Raw genomic sequence first — 16,041 nt, 5'->3', positions numbered from 1 at the left:
CCTTTTGGTCTCCAGTAGTCTTGACGTTACCGCTTACGGAACTGTGATGGTTATACGAACGATGCTTTCTTTCTTTTCTGTTGCTTGCGAACTTAAGAAGCTTATTTCATGTAAAAATCTCATGGAGTCTCGCAGAGTTACCCATTTCTCGCTATAGATTTCCAGTTCTTCAAAGAAAAGATTTTAACAAGATTATACTGGATGCAGAAACTGACATGGGGTTCGAACATTTCGTCATTTCCATACAGCAAAAAAAAGAAAAGAAAATGCATGCAACTTTGCAGTAAGAACACTATTATCTAGATACTAAATTATGTATCAATACGCTACGTAAGTATCCGAGGTAAAAATATTGCATGATCTTTTACACTTTTAAAAGGTAATTTGTATTAAGTAAATGAAAGTTTCTTCTATCCCACAAGAGCACTTGTTACCAACTGAATTCAAAATTTCGCCACTTAGACTTCCTAATCGAGAAATAATGAGAGCAATACTCATCTTTTAATTATATTTTAAGTTGTATACCATAAAAATGTTAAAGATCTAGAAAAAAAATTGGGTTTTTGTGAGCCACAACTGGGGTCAAATTTTATTTTCAATTTCATAAATTGAGTGGGATTTAGGACTCATTCCATTGTATGCAGATGGGTATCCACGATCACTAGTGGCGCTCATATTAGAGGTTTGGTACAACCATATGGAGATAGGACGTCCGACACTGGTTTTGGCAGTAGTAAAATATTATTTCTGCACCTCACTTCCTGGGCCTGCGGGCCTCGACCTTTACATTGCTATATTCAGTTTCTATCATTCATCTATTATCACTAAATAAACTACCTACACAATATAATTTGGGGTCTGATTCAAGCTAGTAGATTTTTACACAATTTGTAACAACTCTTCTGACATTTGAGCCACCATCTTTTCCAAATTGACTTATTTTTCAAATCTTGTTCAATGTCATCTTGATCAAACATATATTTTGGATGGCGTAACAGTTCTTGAACAAATGAGGCTAAGATAAAATTGAAATAGAATCTAAAGACTAAAGAAGTTAACGTGATAAAAATTGTCATACTGTATTCGTAACCTTGTGAGGCACCTTGACTTGATATATCTTCGGTACGTTTCGTTATAGTGGATCCAACTGCAGCTTCAGTTTGACTCTCGACATTAAACCAGTCACCAGTAAACCATAGTGTGAAAAAGCAATTGCACAGTGTGTCGATGGAGTAAAAGACAAATATCTGTGAAAACGTTAAAATATTTGGTTTATGGATTTCAAATAAACCTTGCGCAAAGACGAACAAGGTGACAGTTGACCATAAATAGAAAACCCATTGCATAAACGCCAATGGATGGCCAGTGAATAACGCTAAAATACCAAAGGCACCACTGACCTTGTTGAATGCTGTTATACCTAATACTATCTCGACGGCTAGATATAATGGCAGTACACCTAGAAAGGACTGGATCAAATATGAGAATAGATATGTTAGTAATTTTGGCAATAAGACACGGGTAAATTGAATGATTGGAGAAAACATACTTTTGGTAAACTAAAAGAGGTCGTTCTCATCCGTGATATAGGCGGATAACGTTTTGAAGATGCTGGATTAATGTGATATCAATTAACTTGTGATGGTAAATATGTATAATGTGCATCTTTGTTTTTTTTCATAGGAAAGTGTAAAGTGAAGGCGTAAAAAATTTTAGCGATGAGCATGCTGAATACTATTAGAGTGATAGTGAAACAGCCACAGCACATTTGATAGTATAGAGCAGAATCGCTTGTTCGAGATGTCGATAGAGGATAAATTTGATAATTTGAAGATTTCTGGGGGGAGAGGTTCCTCGGATCATATAAATAACCAGATTTTGGATAAATATGGTCATAAGATTAAGACAAATGAATTCTCTCTTTCGAGAGGTAAGACTAATAAGGATAAAGCAAATAGGGCCACTGTGGAGAATGTTCTTGATCCCAGAACCATGAAGTTTTTACAGGCTTTGATGAGTAGAGGTGTTATTTCAAGTTTTGACGGATGTCTGAGTACGGGTAAAGAAGCCAATGTCTATCATGCGTTTGCAGGTACTGGTAGGCCGGCAGGTCAAGTCCCAACACTTGTACAAGAGGAGATGTCCGTACCTGTAGATCCTTCTGAGTTGAGTGCTCAGGAAGATAAAGATGAAAATAGCACCGATAGGCGTGAAGAATATGCTATTAAAATTTATAAGACATCGATTCTTGTCTTTAAAGACAGAGAGCGTTATGTGGATGGTGAATTTAGATTTAGAAATGCTAGATCCCAACATAATCCAAGAAAGATGATTAAAATTTGGGCAGAAAAGGAATTTCGTAATTTAAAGAGAATCTATCAAAGTGAAGTTATTCCTGCGCCAAAACCAATTGAAATTAAAAATAATGTGCTTGTAATGGAATTCTTGAACCGTGGTGATGGATTTGCATCTCCACGTTTGAAAGATCATCCATATAAGGATAGAGAAGAGATCTTTCACTATTATCACACTTTAGTGGCATACATAAGATTATTGTACCAAGTTTGTCATTTGGTTCATGCGGATTTATCAGAATATAATACATTGGTACATCAAGGAAGATTATACGTTATCGATGTTTCTCAAAGCGTGGAGCCTGAACATCCTATGAGTTTGGATTTTTTAAGAATGGATATTAAGAACGTTAATTTCTATTTTGAGAAAATGGGTATAGATATTTTTCCAGAGAGAATCATTTTCCAATTTGTTATTTCAGAAACTCTAGATAAATTTAATGGTGATTATAAGAGTAGCGACGATTTAAGGGATTATGTTCGTCAGAATCTACCGATAAAAGCCACTGGGCAAGATGAAGCTGAAGATGAAATTTTCAGATCTTTGTATCTGGTGAGAAATTTGAATGGTTTAGAGGAGAGAGATTTTGACAGATACACAGAAGGTAGATTTGATTTGTTAAAGAGCTTATTGGCGCATGACAACGAAAAGAACTTTGCTGCATCTGAACAGTACGAATTAGAAGATGACACTGACGACGATAGCAGTGATGAGGTTGGAGGTGAAGACGACGACGATGACGACGAAGGGGAGGACAGTGATAATGCATTATATTCAGATGAAGAGCCAAGGCAATTGAAGGGTAAGAAATACGAAGATAAGGATGAGAAGAAGCAACGTAAGCAAGAAGCTAAAGAGGCTAAAAGAGAGAAAAGAAAGACAAAAGTGAAAAAGCATATCAAGAAGAAGTTGGTTAATAAAACCAAATCTAAAAAATGAACCGATTTTCATATAGTTTATACACAAAACTGAATGCATATCCTTGTACGAGGTGCTATATATCAACGAGCAGCGCTGCAGTGCTCGAGAGCAGCGTTGCCAGAGAAGGTCTCTTCATCGAAAGCTCCATCATATAGTGTCTATCCATCGGCTTGCTTATGCTAGTCGCTCTGCACGTCGGCTTCTGTCGAAAATGAAAAAATAGTGAAAAATTTAGCTCATCGCATCGCATCTCATTATAAGATATTGATCCGCAGGAACCAATATATATCACAATAGTACTAAGTCCTTAAAGTCATGTCTGAAGGAGGAAAGAAGTCTGATGACCCTAGATTTTCAAGAATCTACAACGATCCAAAATTCAAAAATGCCAAGACTAAGCATTTGAAGATTAGGTTAGATAGTAGATTCAGTAAAAGGGATTTGGAAATTAGAAACAAGGCTAAAGTGGATAAATATGGTAGAAAAACAAAAGATGAAGGCAGTAAGAAAGAACTAGACGATTTCGAGAAATATTTTGAGAAGGAGGACGAAGAGGAAAAAAAGGATACTGAAGAGACAGAAGAAAAACCCAAGGTTGACCGTGCTCGTGGCGAAGTTCCCAGCGATTATGTCAGCTCTTCAGATGAATATACTTCTTCAGAATCAGAAGATTCTGAAGAGGAAGAATTAGATAGTGATGTTGAATCTGAAGTTGAGATTGAAAATACCAAGCCTGAAACGGGTGACGCTTCTAAGACTCTCGCTGTGGTTAACTTAGATTGGGATCATGTTAAATCCGCAGACTTAATGGTCACTTTCTCTAGTTTTGTTCCAAAAGGGGGTAAAATTAGTAGAATTTGTATTTATCCAAGTGAGTTTGGTAAAGAAAGGTTGCAACGTGAAGAAGTTGAAGGTCCACCAAAAGAACTTTTTCAAAAGAAAAATAAAAAGAAAGCATCCCATAAAGAAGACTTTGATTCTGATTCTGACGTAGATATCAAGGATTTATACGAGGAAGGTGATGCTGAAAAGGATGTAGACAGTAAAGCTTTGCGTCAATACCAATTAGAAAGACTGAGATACTATTACGCTGTTGTATACTGTAATAACATCGATACTGCGCGTGCCATATACGAAAATTGTGATGGTACAGAATATGAATCCACAGCCAACATGTTTGACCTGAGGTACGTTCCGGATGGAATGACATTTGACGACGAACCAAGAGATGAATGTAATTCTTTACCAAAAAACTATAAACCAATGCAATTCAGTACCGACGCTTTACAACATTCTAACGTCAAGTTAACGTGGGATGAGACCCCAGCTGATAGAGTTGAAGTTGCAAAGAGGGCATTTTCTCAAAAGGAAATTGAAGATATGGATTTCAAGGCATATTTGGCCAGTGACAGTGATGAATCAGAGGAAGAAGTCAATGAAAATAGTAAAAATAAATTAAAAGCACTAGTTGGTGAATCATTAGACTTCGGTACTAATGGCGCCAGCGATGGTGAAAGTGAAGTTGACATGGAAATTACGTTTACTCCAGGTCTTGATGAAGCAAAGGAATCGGAAGAAGAGAAAGAAGAATCTACGATCGAGAAGGTTAGACGTAAAGAAAAGGAGCGTCGTAAGGCAAGAAAAGATAAATTGAAGCAACTAAAGAAGGATGCTGAAAACGAAAAGAAGGAGAAGATGAGATCATTACACGACAAGAAATCTCGTAAAGCCGAAACTGAAAATGAAGAAGCAGCAAAGGCGAAAGCAGAACTAGAGTTATTAATGATAGAAGATGAAGATGACACAGAACAGTCCTTGAATAAGAAAGCTCATTTCAACTTGAACGAAATTATAAGGTCTGAGAAGGAGAAGGGCAAAAAGGGTAAATATCAAAGGAAAGAAAAGATTGTTGAGGATGATTTCAAGCCAGATTTAAGCGATCCCAGATTCAAAGAAGTTTTCGAAGATCATGATTTTGCCATCGATCCATCTCAACCTGAATTTAAGCAGACTAATGCGATGAAACAAATTCTTAATGAGCGTAGTAAGCGTTCTAAAGAAAGAAGTAAAGGTGGTAAAAATAAGAAGAGAAAGCTGGATACCAGCACCTCAAAAAACGGAAAGAATGCTATAAGTAACATTGTCAATAAATTAAAGAAAAATGGGAAACAAAATAATCGTACTTCAGTATGATAGGGCATGTATAAATTCAAAAGACTGTTGAGTCAAATTTGTATTTATAAGTAGTAACTGTATAGAATTATAAGGTCAATTGAATGATTTGAAAAATAATATGTAAACAAGCGGGCATCGGAAAATTTCAGATTTTAGTGAAGCATTAACTTATGGTAATTTATACAAGTGAACTCTATAGAAGGCAGATAGTTCGGGTTGATGGTGCTAATAGAAGGATATAGCTCTGGATCTGGCTCTTCTGATGAGTCTATAGTCGAAGAAGTTCATGCTAAGGGCTCTTTTGGCTCAAAAAAAAGATACCGCTTTACAAAGCAGGAGCTGAAGGCTAGAAAGCAACAGCGAAAGAGTAATGGACCTTGGAGTGCCTGGTCAAGTGATGAAGATAATGGTTCAGGTGATAAAGAAGATAGTGAGGCCGAAAGTACTACTGTTTTGGAGGAAATTATTGGGGATGACAATGAAGAAGAGATTGGTAACGATTATATGGATGAGACATCAAACTTTTATGGGGAGGATGGCGATTTGAGTAGGCTTTTAGAAGTACCATCCGATTTGGATATTGATTTGAAGAAGAAGCCATTATCTTTCAAGTGTTACTTACCGAAGAGGATAAAATATAAATTCTCGGGACATAGTAGTGGAACTACATGTATGAAGTTTATCCCTAACACTGGACATCTATTTTTATCAGGTGGTAATGATAATATCGTAAAGATTTGGGATTTTTATCATGATAGAAAATCTCTTAGGGATTATAGAGGACATACAAAAGCTATCAAATCGATGAGTTTCAATGACGATGCGCATAATTTCATTACATCCTCTTTTGATCAAACAGTTAAACTCTGGGATACAGAGACGGGGCAGGTGAAGAAAAGATTAAAGTTTAAAAGTACACCAAACTGTGTCGAATTTAGACCCGCAAATAACCATGAGTTTATCGTGGGATTAGCGGACTCAAAAATAGCACATTACGACACACGTGAATCTTCCAAGCATGGTTTGGTTCAAACATATGATCACCACTTGGGTAGTATACTATCTCTACGGTTTTTTCCAGACGGTTCAAAATTCATTTCATCTTCTGAAGATAAGACAGTCAGAATTTGGGAAAATCAAATAAATATTCCAATAAAACAGATCAGTGACACTACACAGTATTCAATGCCCTTTATTGGCATACATCCTGAACACAAATATTTTTGCACTCAAAGTCTAGATAATACAATCTACTCATACAGTTTGAGGCCGAAATATAAGAAACATCCAAACAAGGTTTTCAAAGGTCAGAAGTCAGCAGGTTACAGTATTGGGTTATCTTTCTCTCCAGACGGCCGATATTTATTATCCGGTGATTCTAGGAGCAAAATAGTACTATGGGACTGGAATACGAATAAATCCTTGAAAGATATAAATATCCCCGGTAAGAAGCCAATCACACAAGTGGCCTGGCATCCTCAAGAAACTAGTAAAGTATTATGTAGCGGTCCAGTAGGAGCAATTTATATGTTAGACTGATGTTGTGGTATTATACTAATTATCTGATGTTGTTCTTCTTCCCTTACGTGATGTAATTATGAACAAAAATATAATTTAATTGTATATAAGTACATAACTGGCTATTCTCTTATGCATAAAATGAAACAGATTTGGATTTTCTTGCTTGGACTTCCCCAATAGCTTCGACAAAGTCTTCATGTTTCACACTAGATTGACCATTTCTCAGGGCAATCATCCCGGCCTCAACAGTAACAGCCTTCAGTTGCGCACCGTTGAATTCATCAGTAGATCTTGCTAATTCTTGCCAGTTAATATCATCGTCAGTGGTCATTTTCCTTGAATGAATTTGTAAAATTTGAGCTCTTGAATCTTCTGTTGGAAGTGGGAATTCGATTTTCCTATCCAATCTACCAGATCTTAATAATGCAGGATCCAAGACATCCACTCTATTGGTAGCTGCAAGGACTTTCACACGGTCATCTGAACTGAAACCGTCTAATTGATTCAATAGTTCCAACATAGTTCTTTGCACTTCTCTATCACCAGATTTTTCTGAATCAAAACGTTTTGTACCGATTGCATCTAATTCATCAATAAATATAATCGTTGGGGCTTTCTCTTTTGCCAATGCAAAAGCATCACGAACTAATTTTGCACCTTCACCTATGAACATTTGAACTAATTGTGGAGCTGCCAATTTCAAGAAAGTAGCATTTGTTTGAGCTGCACAAGCACGAGCTAATAATGTTTTACCGGTACCAGGAGGACCGTACATTAAAGCACCTTTTGGAGCTCTGATACCCAGATCTTTAAATTTGTCAGCACGCTGCATTGGCAATACGATGGCTTCGACCAATTCTTCGATCTGTTTATCCAATCCACCAACGTCTGAGTATGTTTCAGTTGGTTTTTCGTCGACTTCCATAGCTTTTACACGAGAATCGAATTCTGAAGGAAGTGTATCTAATACTAGGTATGAATCTTTATTAACACCAACTAGATCATTTGGTTTCAACTTATCAGGATCCACTAGGCCAACCATAGGTAGAAAAACAGTCTGCCTTGAAGAAGTTTTTACCACAGCGGCTTTACCCTTCACTGTATTATCTAAATTGACGTTACCACCTTGCGTAGTTGATTCACTGTTTTCTCTATCTTCAATTTCAGTCATGTCCATGACTTCTACGACATTAGCCACTAAATAAGGCAGTTGTTTATTATTCTTGATCTTTTCCTTATTGTCTTTAATTTTTTCCATCATAACGTTATTTTCATGGGACAGTCTTTGCAATTCAGACTTAAAAATACGAATTTCATTATCTAAAAGTTTTGCCCTTGTCTGTAATTCCTGTGTAGATAGATTTAAGATCTCTTGATCGAGTTCCTCATCAACCGGTGACGTCTTATTCTCTAATTCTTCTAACGTAGCCATATTTCAACCAGAGTATGTTACTAACTATTGTCAATTTCAAGGACTATATTCTCCTGTTTAAATCCGAACGTATTCACTTGACTTTCTTATAAGCTACATTTTGATTACCATTTCCAACTTTGCCACCCTTCCTTTGTAATTGAAAAAATAAATATATATGCACGTGACCTGGTGCCCATATATGCCGGGTAAATCATTAACAATTTGATTATTTAAAATGGGGAGGAACTATAACATATATACTGTTTATATCTGGGATGCAGGATTGTGAATACCCGCCGTTGCTGTTTTGTGTGCAAAAGATCGTTGATGTTTCGTTGGTTTTCATTGGTGTTCCTGCTTATATCTATCTAATTCATTCTTCAATTCATTAGCGAAATCGTCGTCAACTTCGACGTCGTCCCAATTTTCTTCCCAGAGGTTTGCTTGTAATTGTGTGGATTCTCTCAGCGTTGCGCTACTTGGCCAGTTATCGACTGGGAAGTCTTCAAATTCATCGTCTTCTTCCAGCGTCTTCTTCGTCAAAATTTCTTCGGAATCCTTGGAAATTGAAGGTTCTTTATTCGTTACAGGATCTGTGGTAGTGCTCATTGTGCGTGGTAGCTTATATCGGTATGGTGATCTTGTTACTACCTTTTAAATGGCTACTTCCTTCTTGTAATACCCTGTATATTCGTTTCCACTTTTTTTCGCCACTCGAGAATTCGATATCTTGGAAATCATCACTGTCGTTCGAGGTGATGAGACAGCCTAAGATTTTAAAGTGACAGCATTTTGATAACGTGCATCTCCAAAATGGTCGGTATGACCAGTGGTGTATATCTCTTGGTAAAATCAGTTCGATGGTATGTGTGTTTTGTATATGCATTCTAGCGGTGTGGGCTGCAGTTCGAAGAAATTGATTTGCGTCGCTTTGAACTGCTCATGAAACAAAGCCGATTGTGTCATTGAAGAAGGACTCATCTCACTTCTAAATTTGTTAAATATATAATACATCTGAAATTACACGACTACTACGTCAATCATGTCTTCGTCCTCCATATCTTGGTCACCGACAGTTTCATTTAAATCCAACTCATCATGATCGAATAAAAGTTTAACCTTTACATTACGTGCCAAATTTTTTTGCTTCTTATAATATTCTACCAACTTGGAGATCTGTGTAGAACTTCGGACATTGACGTAGATCTTTTTATTGTCCTGGCCCATAAGAGCAAGTTTCATCAATGGCTCAGAATCTTCACCATCTGTATCAAGTGAGAGATTGGCGTTACTTGGAGCCACATCTCGCAATTCTGCTTCGAACTCTTTCAGGACGAAATCATCTCCTTCATCAACATCCTTGATTTCTTCTTGCCTTTCTAGTTTTGCTTCTTCCTGTAATGTTTTCATTTGATCTAATTTTTCCAATTTTTCGCCAAATTCTTTAGAGACAATCAGTATATCAACGTTTGATATTTCATTTTCGAAAGCTAGTGGTATACTTAAGGAGTCGCATGTCATGAAGTTTAGTAGTTTTGCATTGTTCCAATATAAACCGACATTTTCGACGTCATATATCTCTGACATAATAGACGGTATCTTGTATGCGTCAATTAAACCTTTCAATGCAGCTGGTAAAATCTTAGAAAACGGAAATTTGCCCAGTACTTTGACTTTGACACTTTTATTTATTGAGCCATCTAATTTGGAAATAAACCTTATATTATATATTCTTTTAGGTCTTTTAGCTGCTGATTCAGTACCTGTCACGCTCTTCTTTTGAGCTACTGTGGCTAATTCTTTGAAAAAATCGTCATTTTCATCTGAATCTTCAGCTGTCTCTGAAATGAAACTTTTCTGTCTCTTAGCTGGTGGACTTGGTGAACGTGAGCTGCTTCGACTTGCAGATCCGTCTGAAAAGAAAGATTCATCTGAAGCTGACGAGGATATTACCGAAGTTCTTGTTCTTTTCGATGTTCGACGAGGTTCACCTCTCTTACCTTCAGAAGGCTCCGTCTTAGAGGATCGCAGACTATTTCTTTTCACATATTCCTTCATTATTGAATCATCAGAACTCTCATCGCTTCTTATTGTTTCTGTTACTTTCTCATCTATAATGGTTTCTCTTGCGTTACCATAAGATAACGGCTCATCATCCTCTTCAGAAGCAGCTAAGAAAAAATCGTCGCTTGAAGAAGAACTATCTGACATTAGAGAACAATATGATACGTTCCTAAATGTATGTCGCTACCTTTTAAAATTACCAAGTGCATTGAATGTTACTCATTCTTTTTTTTTTTCAGGCACTAGAAAAATCCATATCATATTAAAGTTTTTGACCCTGAGTTTGCATGACAGAAGAACTATTCATAAAATATAACTCGAATGTCTAGCAGATTCTTGACATAGTGGGCTAATATTCCAAATTGCCAAGAAATGGATGATGCACACGATATGCCATATGTTTTCTCAAAGAAGTTACTCTCAAGTATTTAGGTATGATGATTACGCATTGTACTGATAAGACAGAAGAATGTATGAAACGGTCTTTCAAGACTACAATCTTTCAAATTCTAACTACAAAATACCAATTGAATTTACTGTTGTCATGTTTATTTATAAGATTACGCTTCTTTGACCCTATAAAACGCATTATCTAATCAGTATTTGTTTATTGTCGTTGTATTTATACCATTCCGTTCTTATGAGATCCCGTGATCAAATAAAACAATCTATGTTTACAAATAAAACACTCAGTGATTACAAATAAAGATGTGACGAACAAACACTTGTCATTACTGTGGCGCCTCCTGCATATTTTACCGTCCTCTAATATTTCCGGAAATATCTTAACTCATTTACCATAGCGACTGTGCATCTTCTTCTATGGTCGTACATACGATTATAAGTTCACCGGAACAAAAAATGTCTCGAGCAACTTTAATTTGTTTTTATTAATCTCGAGAACATTAAATGATTAGTACACGAACGCATATATATATATATATATATTGATACAATTGCGATCAATGCTTAACCTAAATGTATCTTACTTGAACAGTAAGAAAGAATTTTGATATAAAAAGAATGACACATTTAGGCACTTCTTTGATTCACGCAGATGATAAAGATAATAGGGTATCTGATGTAGCCCCACCAATTAACGTATCTACAACGTACAGATACGATGAAACGGATCTGATACCATGGAGAGAAAGAGAAAATCTGGATTTCATGGAAAAGAAACCAGTCTATTCAAGATTGGCTCATCCAAACGCTACAAGATTGGAGTCATTATTCTCTGAAATATTGGAAGGTCATGCTGTCATTTATTCTTCAGGCTGTGCTGCATTCTACGCTGCCATGGTTCATTATAACCCAAAGAAGATCTTCATGGGACAATGTTACCACGGTCTTCGTGCTATAGCAAACATCATGACCCGTAATTACGGTGTTGAACAATACACGCTTGATGATATCGAGAAGTATGCTCAAGAAGGTGACATTGTTGAAGTTGAGAGTCCCATGAACCCATACGGTACCTCTATCGATATCAAGTCTATTGCTGAAAAAGCACATTCCAAAGGTGCTATTGTATTGGTGGACTCTACTTTTGCACCACCTCCTTTACAATATGCGTGGGACCTTGGTGCCGATGTAGTATTACATTCAGCAACCAAATATTTTGGTGGGCATTCAGATCTATTAAGTGGTGTTATCGTTGTGAAGGATGAAGAAGTTTGTAAAAAATTGAGAGATGACAGAATTTATCTGGGGACCAATGTTGGTAACTTAGAAAGTTACATGCTTTTAAGATCATTGAGATCATATGAACTTAGAATACTAAAACAATCAGAAAATGCGACAAAAGTGGTCGAATTCTTAAACCTCAACAAGGAAAGGTTTGACAAAGTTTTGAAAGAAGTTTATCACTCATCATTGCAGAAGGAAGCATTTGTTAAGAAGCAATTAGTTGGTGGATATGGGCCCGTATTTTCAATGTCTTTACAAACGATAGATCAATGTAAAAAATTTCCTGGAAAACTCAAGTATTTCCACCACGCCACATCTTTAGGTGGTGTGGAATCACTAGTTGAATGGAGAGCTATGACCGATCCATATATCGATCAGACATTGATCAGAGTCTCAATTGGTGTAGAAAATGCTGATGATCTAATAAAAGACCTAGAGACAGCTTTACAAGAACTACATAATGGTGCTTAATTGATCAAATAGTATCTACAATAACAAACTATATAAACTTTGTAAAAAATGGAAATGAAAGACCTCTTACTTTTAGGTTTATCTATCTGGAATACGGTTGATCAACACTACCGATTGCCATCCCACATCAATGCAGCCTGACATTACAAATAAAAAGGCATTGAACCGGGCCGAACCGTCGAGAAAAATATGATGTCTTTCGTTGAAGCAGGAAATGCATTGATTGACATGGGAAATGTCACCTGGAACAGTAGATGGTTGAATTGGGTAATATAGTGTTCACAGTTGCGGTTTCAAAGCACATTCAATTTGCCCTTCCTGAGTAATTTTGACGCTGCTTAGGTAATGTGGTACCTTGCTGCAGAGACAAAAAAAAATATTAATTTGGCCGTATATGGATGGAAGCAGATGAGCTTTCAAAAACTATATAAAACTTAGGCATCTTATCTTACGATATACTACGAACAAGTAGCAATAGCATTCGACAAAACAACAAATATGGCCTCTACATTACAAAACACTACTACCACTTTGAAATTAAACACTGGTGCTTCATTGCCTATATTAGGTTTAGGTACTTGGAGGGCCACCGACGACCAAGAGGGTTACAACGCCGTAAAATCTGCTCTAGAAGCCGGTTACAGGCACATTGACACTGCTGCCATCTATCAAAATGAAGAAGTTGTCGGTAGAGCTATCAGAGAATCTGGCATTCCAAGAGATGAAATCTTCGTTACTACCAAATTATGGGGTACACAACACCGTGATCCAGCTGCTGCTTTGGATCAATCTTTGGAAAGATTGGGCTTAGACTATGTCGATTTATATTTAATGCACTGGCCAGTCCCAATGGAAGCTAAATACAGTAAAAGCAGCAGTTTATTAGAATTTCCATACCGTCCAGACGGATCTCTAGCTGTCGAAAGTGACTGGGATTTCATCAAGACTTGGGAATTAATGCAAGAGTTACCAAAGACTAAAACTAGAGCCATCGGTGTGTCAAACTTTTCCATCAATAATATTAATGATCTATTAAAATCTCCAGGTAACAAGATTGTCCCGGCCGCTAACCAAGTCGAATTACACCCATTACTACCTCAAGCAGAACTTGTAACCTTTTGTCAGGAAAAGGGTATTGTAGTTGAAGCCTATTCACCATTTGGTAGTGTTTCTGCTCCATTACTCAGTGAACAAGCCATCATTGAAGTTGCCAAGAAACATGACGTATCTGCAGCTCAAGTCATTTTAAGTTGGCACATCAAGAGAGGCATTGCTGTCTTACCAAAATCAGTTCACAAGGAAAGAGTCGTCTCCAACTTCAAAACTTTCTCTTTACCAGAAGATGATTTTGCCACAATTAACAATGTATCCAAGGAAAAGGGTGAAAAGAGAGTTGTAAATTTCGACTGGTCTCCTTTCAAGATCTTCGAATAAACTTTTATTTAATTCAAATACGTAGATTATGTAGTAACTACTATATTTCTTTCCCTACTACTTAGTACATAGCGGTCCACCCCCTATATATATCCTACCATTGCAATCCGCCAAACCCAAGTACTCCATATACGTGCATATTTTTTGATTTGGCATCGCACTAAGTAACAGACTTCACCACCAACTTGAATATCCTGTCAACTTCTTAACCGAGCTATTTTTAATCTTGAAAAAGGAAAAGCCAAGAACTTATGTCGCTGTTATGACGGACATTTAAATGAGTGAAATACAGAATTCTCCCCTACTAGAATAGGAACTTACGAGATCAAGTAGATGCCGTTTTGTTAAAGTAACATGATTCTTATAGAGTACATGGGCGTACTCATACGTGCATTTCTTTGGAATCGCAAGCTCTTGGCATGTTCTCATTTTCCATCTCAACGGAGCTCTGTCCTCCGTTATGGGGTAGTCTTGTTGAGTAGTTCAAGCATATCACATGAAAATTGATAGTCAGAGTAGCTATATAAGCACCATACAGTTTGTTCTAATGGGTCAATTGCACATCTATGCTCCAGTAGTGCAACGTTTATCTGCTGAAAAGAAGCAATATATAATAAATATTACAAAATAGCACAATGTCTGCTAATTTGAAAAATTCCACTAAAACTCTTAAATTGAATGATGGTTCTCAAATCCCAATTGTTGGTTTAGGTACCTGGCAAGCAACAGATGAAAGAGATGCTTACAATGCTGTAAGAGCTGCTTTAGATGCTGGTTATAGACATATTGACACTGCCGCAATCTACAAAAATGAAGTACAAGTTGGTGAGGCTATAAGAGATTCTGGCGTCCCAAGAGAAGAAATTTTCGTTACTACAAAGTTATGGAACGCTCAACACCACGAACCAGAAGTTGCTCTGGATGAATCTCTACAAAGATTGGGTTTAGACTATGTCGATCTGTACTTAATGCACTGGCCTGTTTCTTTAGACAAATCTTACATGAAGGAAAGTCCATTGGAACTAATGAAACGTCCAGATGGCACACGTCCAGTAGAAACTGACTGGACCTTTATCAATACATGGGAGCTAATGCAAAAGCTTCCAAAGAATAAAGTCAGATCCATTGGTGTTTCTAACTTCTCCGTCAATAACTTAAAGGATCTCCTAAAGGCCCCAACAACAAATGTAGTACCAACCATTAACCAAGTCGAATTGCATCCTCTATTACCACAATATGAGTTGGTGGATTACTGTCAACAGAATAAGATTGAAGTTGAAGCTTACTCTCCTTTAGGAAGTACTAGTGCTCCACTATTATCAGAACCAATTGTCATTGACGTTGCTAAGAAAAATGGCGTTCAACCAGCTCATGTTGTCTTAAGTTGGATTGTCCAAAGAAACATCATTGTTTTACCAAAATCCGTCCATGCTGAAAGAGTTGCTGCAAACTTGAAGACCTTCACATTACCAGAAGAAGATTTTGATGCTATTGGTAAGATCTCTCAACAAAGGGGTGAAAGAAGAATCAACAATCCAAACTTTGAACCTTTCAAGACATTTGTTTGAACTGGTTACCTTTGTTCTTGTTTCAGCCAAGTTCTGTAGGGATAATTATAATCTATTTTTGTAAGCTAAGTAGATAACTCTGAAACGACTTTGATACAATAAGATATCCAGTAACAAAAAATAATGGGGCTCTTTACATTTGATATTAAAAAAGATCTTATATAAGTAGAAAGTGAATTTATAATCAAAGAACCAGGGTGCGACTGGGTCACTGTTCCATTTTCAAATGGTTGACCATTTCTTGAGTAATTTCTTCACTGTCCCCATGAAGCATTCTGCTGGCTCGAACTTGCATATTTTTAAGGAATTGTCGGCAGGACAAACGAAAACAGCGCATTTATAAGGCCTTGCAAATACCAATAATGTGTGACTATCATTAGCGAGTGTTAGACCTCGTCCCAGCAGTTTTCTACCAGTTATCATTCCCAT

General features: G+C 36.9%; 10 protein-coding genes across 10 annotated transcripts; 6 read left to right on the top strand and 4 right to left on the bottom strand.

Annotated features, from left to right (window-relative positions):
- Positions 1-863: 863 nt before the first annotated feature.
- Positions 864-1,579, bottom strand: KEI1 (Kei1p; the record flags this gene model as incomplete). Its single annotated transcript, XM_003957630.1, has 2 exons — positions 864-1,469; positions 1,550-1,579. 2 exons carry the CDS (start codon positions 1,577-1,579, stop codon positions 864-866), a joined length of 636 nt encoding a protein of 211 aa, XP_003957679.1.
- A 221-nt stretch (positions 1,580-1,800) lies between these two features.
- RIO1 (protein kinase RIO1) lies at positions 1,801-3,294 on the top strand (the record flags this gene model as incomplete). Its single annotated transcript, XM_003957629.1, has 1 exon — positions 1,801-3,294. The coding sequence occupies one exon, from the start codon at positions 1,801-1,803 to the stop codon at positions 3,292-3,294; it is 1,494 nt and encodes a 497-aa protein (XP_003957678.1).
- Positions 3,295-3,591: 297 nt separating this feature from the next.
- On the top strand, positions 3,592-5,469 carry ESF1 (pre-rRNA-processing protein ESF1; the record flags this gene model as incomplete). The annotated part of the gene is made up of 1 exon (XM_003957628.1): positions 3,592-5,469. One exon carries the CDS (start codon positions 3,592-3,594, stop codon positions 5,467-5,469), a length of 1,878 nt encoding a protein of 625 aa, XP_003957677.1.
- A 201-nt stretch (positions 5,470-5,670) lies between these two features.
- On the top strand, positions 5,671-6,990 carry CDC40 (Cdc40p; the record flags this gene model as incomplete). Its single annotated transcript, XM_003957627.1, has 1 exon — positions 5,671-6,990. The coding sequence occupies one exon, from the start codon at positions 5,671-5,673 to the stop codon at positions 6,988-6,990; it is 1,320 nt and encodes a 439-aa protein (XP_003957676.1).
- A 109-nt stretch (positions 6,991-7,099) lies between these two features.
- RPT5 (proteasome regulatory particle base subunit RPT5) lies at positions 7,100-8,404 on the bottom strand (the record flags this gene model as incomplete). The annotated part of the gene is made up of 1 exon (XM_003957626.1): positions 7,100-8,404. One exon carries the CDS (start codon positions 8,402-8,404, stop codon positions 7,100-7,102), a length of 1,305 nt encoding a protein of 434 aa, XP_003957675.1.
- A 324-nt stretch (positions 8,405-8,728) lies between these two features.
- SEM1 (proteasome regulatory particle lid subunit SEM1) lies at positions 8,729-8,995 on the bottom strand (the record flags this gene model as incomplete). The annotated part of the gene is made up of 1 exon (XM_003957625.1): positions 8,729-8,995. The coding sequence occupies one exon, from the start codon at positions 8,993-8,995 to the stop codon at positions 8,729-8,731; it is 267 nt and encodes an 88-aa protein (XP_003957674.1).
- A 411-nt stretch (positions 8,996-9,406) lies between these two features.
- ESC2 (Esc2p) lies at positions 9,407-10,597 on the bottom strand (the record flags this gene model as incomplete). The annotated part of the gene is made up of 1 exon (XM_003957624.1): positions 9,407-10,597. One exon carries the CDS (start codon positions 10,595-10,597, stop codon positions 9,407-9,409), a length of 1,191 nt encoding a protein of 396 aa, XP_003957673.1.
- Positions 10,598-11,473: 876 nt separating this feature from the next.
- Positions 11,474-12,610, top strand: KAFR0E03860 (putative cystathionine beta-lyase; the record flags this gene model as incomplete). Its single annotated transcript, XM_003957623.1, has 1 exon — positions 11,474-12,610. The coding sequence occupies one exon, from the start codon at positions 11,474-11,476 to the stop codon at positions 12,608-12,610; it is 1,137 nt and encodes a 378-aa protein (XP_003957672.1).
- A 498-nt stretch (positions 12,611-13,108) lies between these two features.
- On the top strand, positions 13,109-14,044 carry KAFR0E03850 (uncharacterized protein; the record flags this gene model as incomplete). The annotated part of the gene is made up of 1 exon (XM_003957622.1): positions 13,109-14,044. The coding sequence occupies one exon, from the start codon at positions 13,109-13,111 to the stop codon at positions 14,042-14,044; it is 936 nt and encodes a 311-aa protein (XP_003957671.1).
- A 635-nt stretch (positions 14,045-14,679) lies between these two features.
- Positions 14,680-15,612, top strand: KAFR0E03840 (uncharacterized protein; the record flags this gene model as incomplete). Its single annotated transcript, XM_003957621.1, has 1 exon — positions 14,680-15,612. One exon carries the CDS (start codon positions 14,680-14,682, stop codon positions 15,610-15,612), a length of 933 nt encoding a protein of 310 aa, XP_003957670.1.
- Positions 15,613-16,041: the final 429 nt, after the last annotated feature.

Source organism: Kazachstania africana, chromosome 5 (genome assembly GCF_000304475.1).
Source record: "Kazachstania africana CBS 2517 chromosome 5, complete genome".
NCBI lineage: Eukaryota > Fungi > Ascomycota > Saccharomycetes > Saccharomycetales > Saccharomycetaceae > Kazachstania > Kazachstania africana.
Note: the sequence above shows the minus strand (reverse complement) of the source record. Positions and strands in the feature narration are given on the sequence as shown.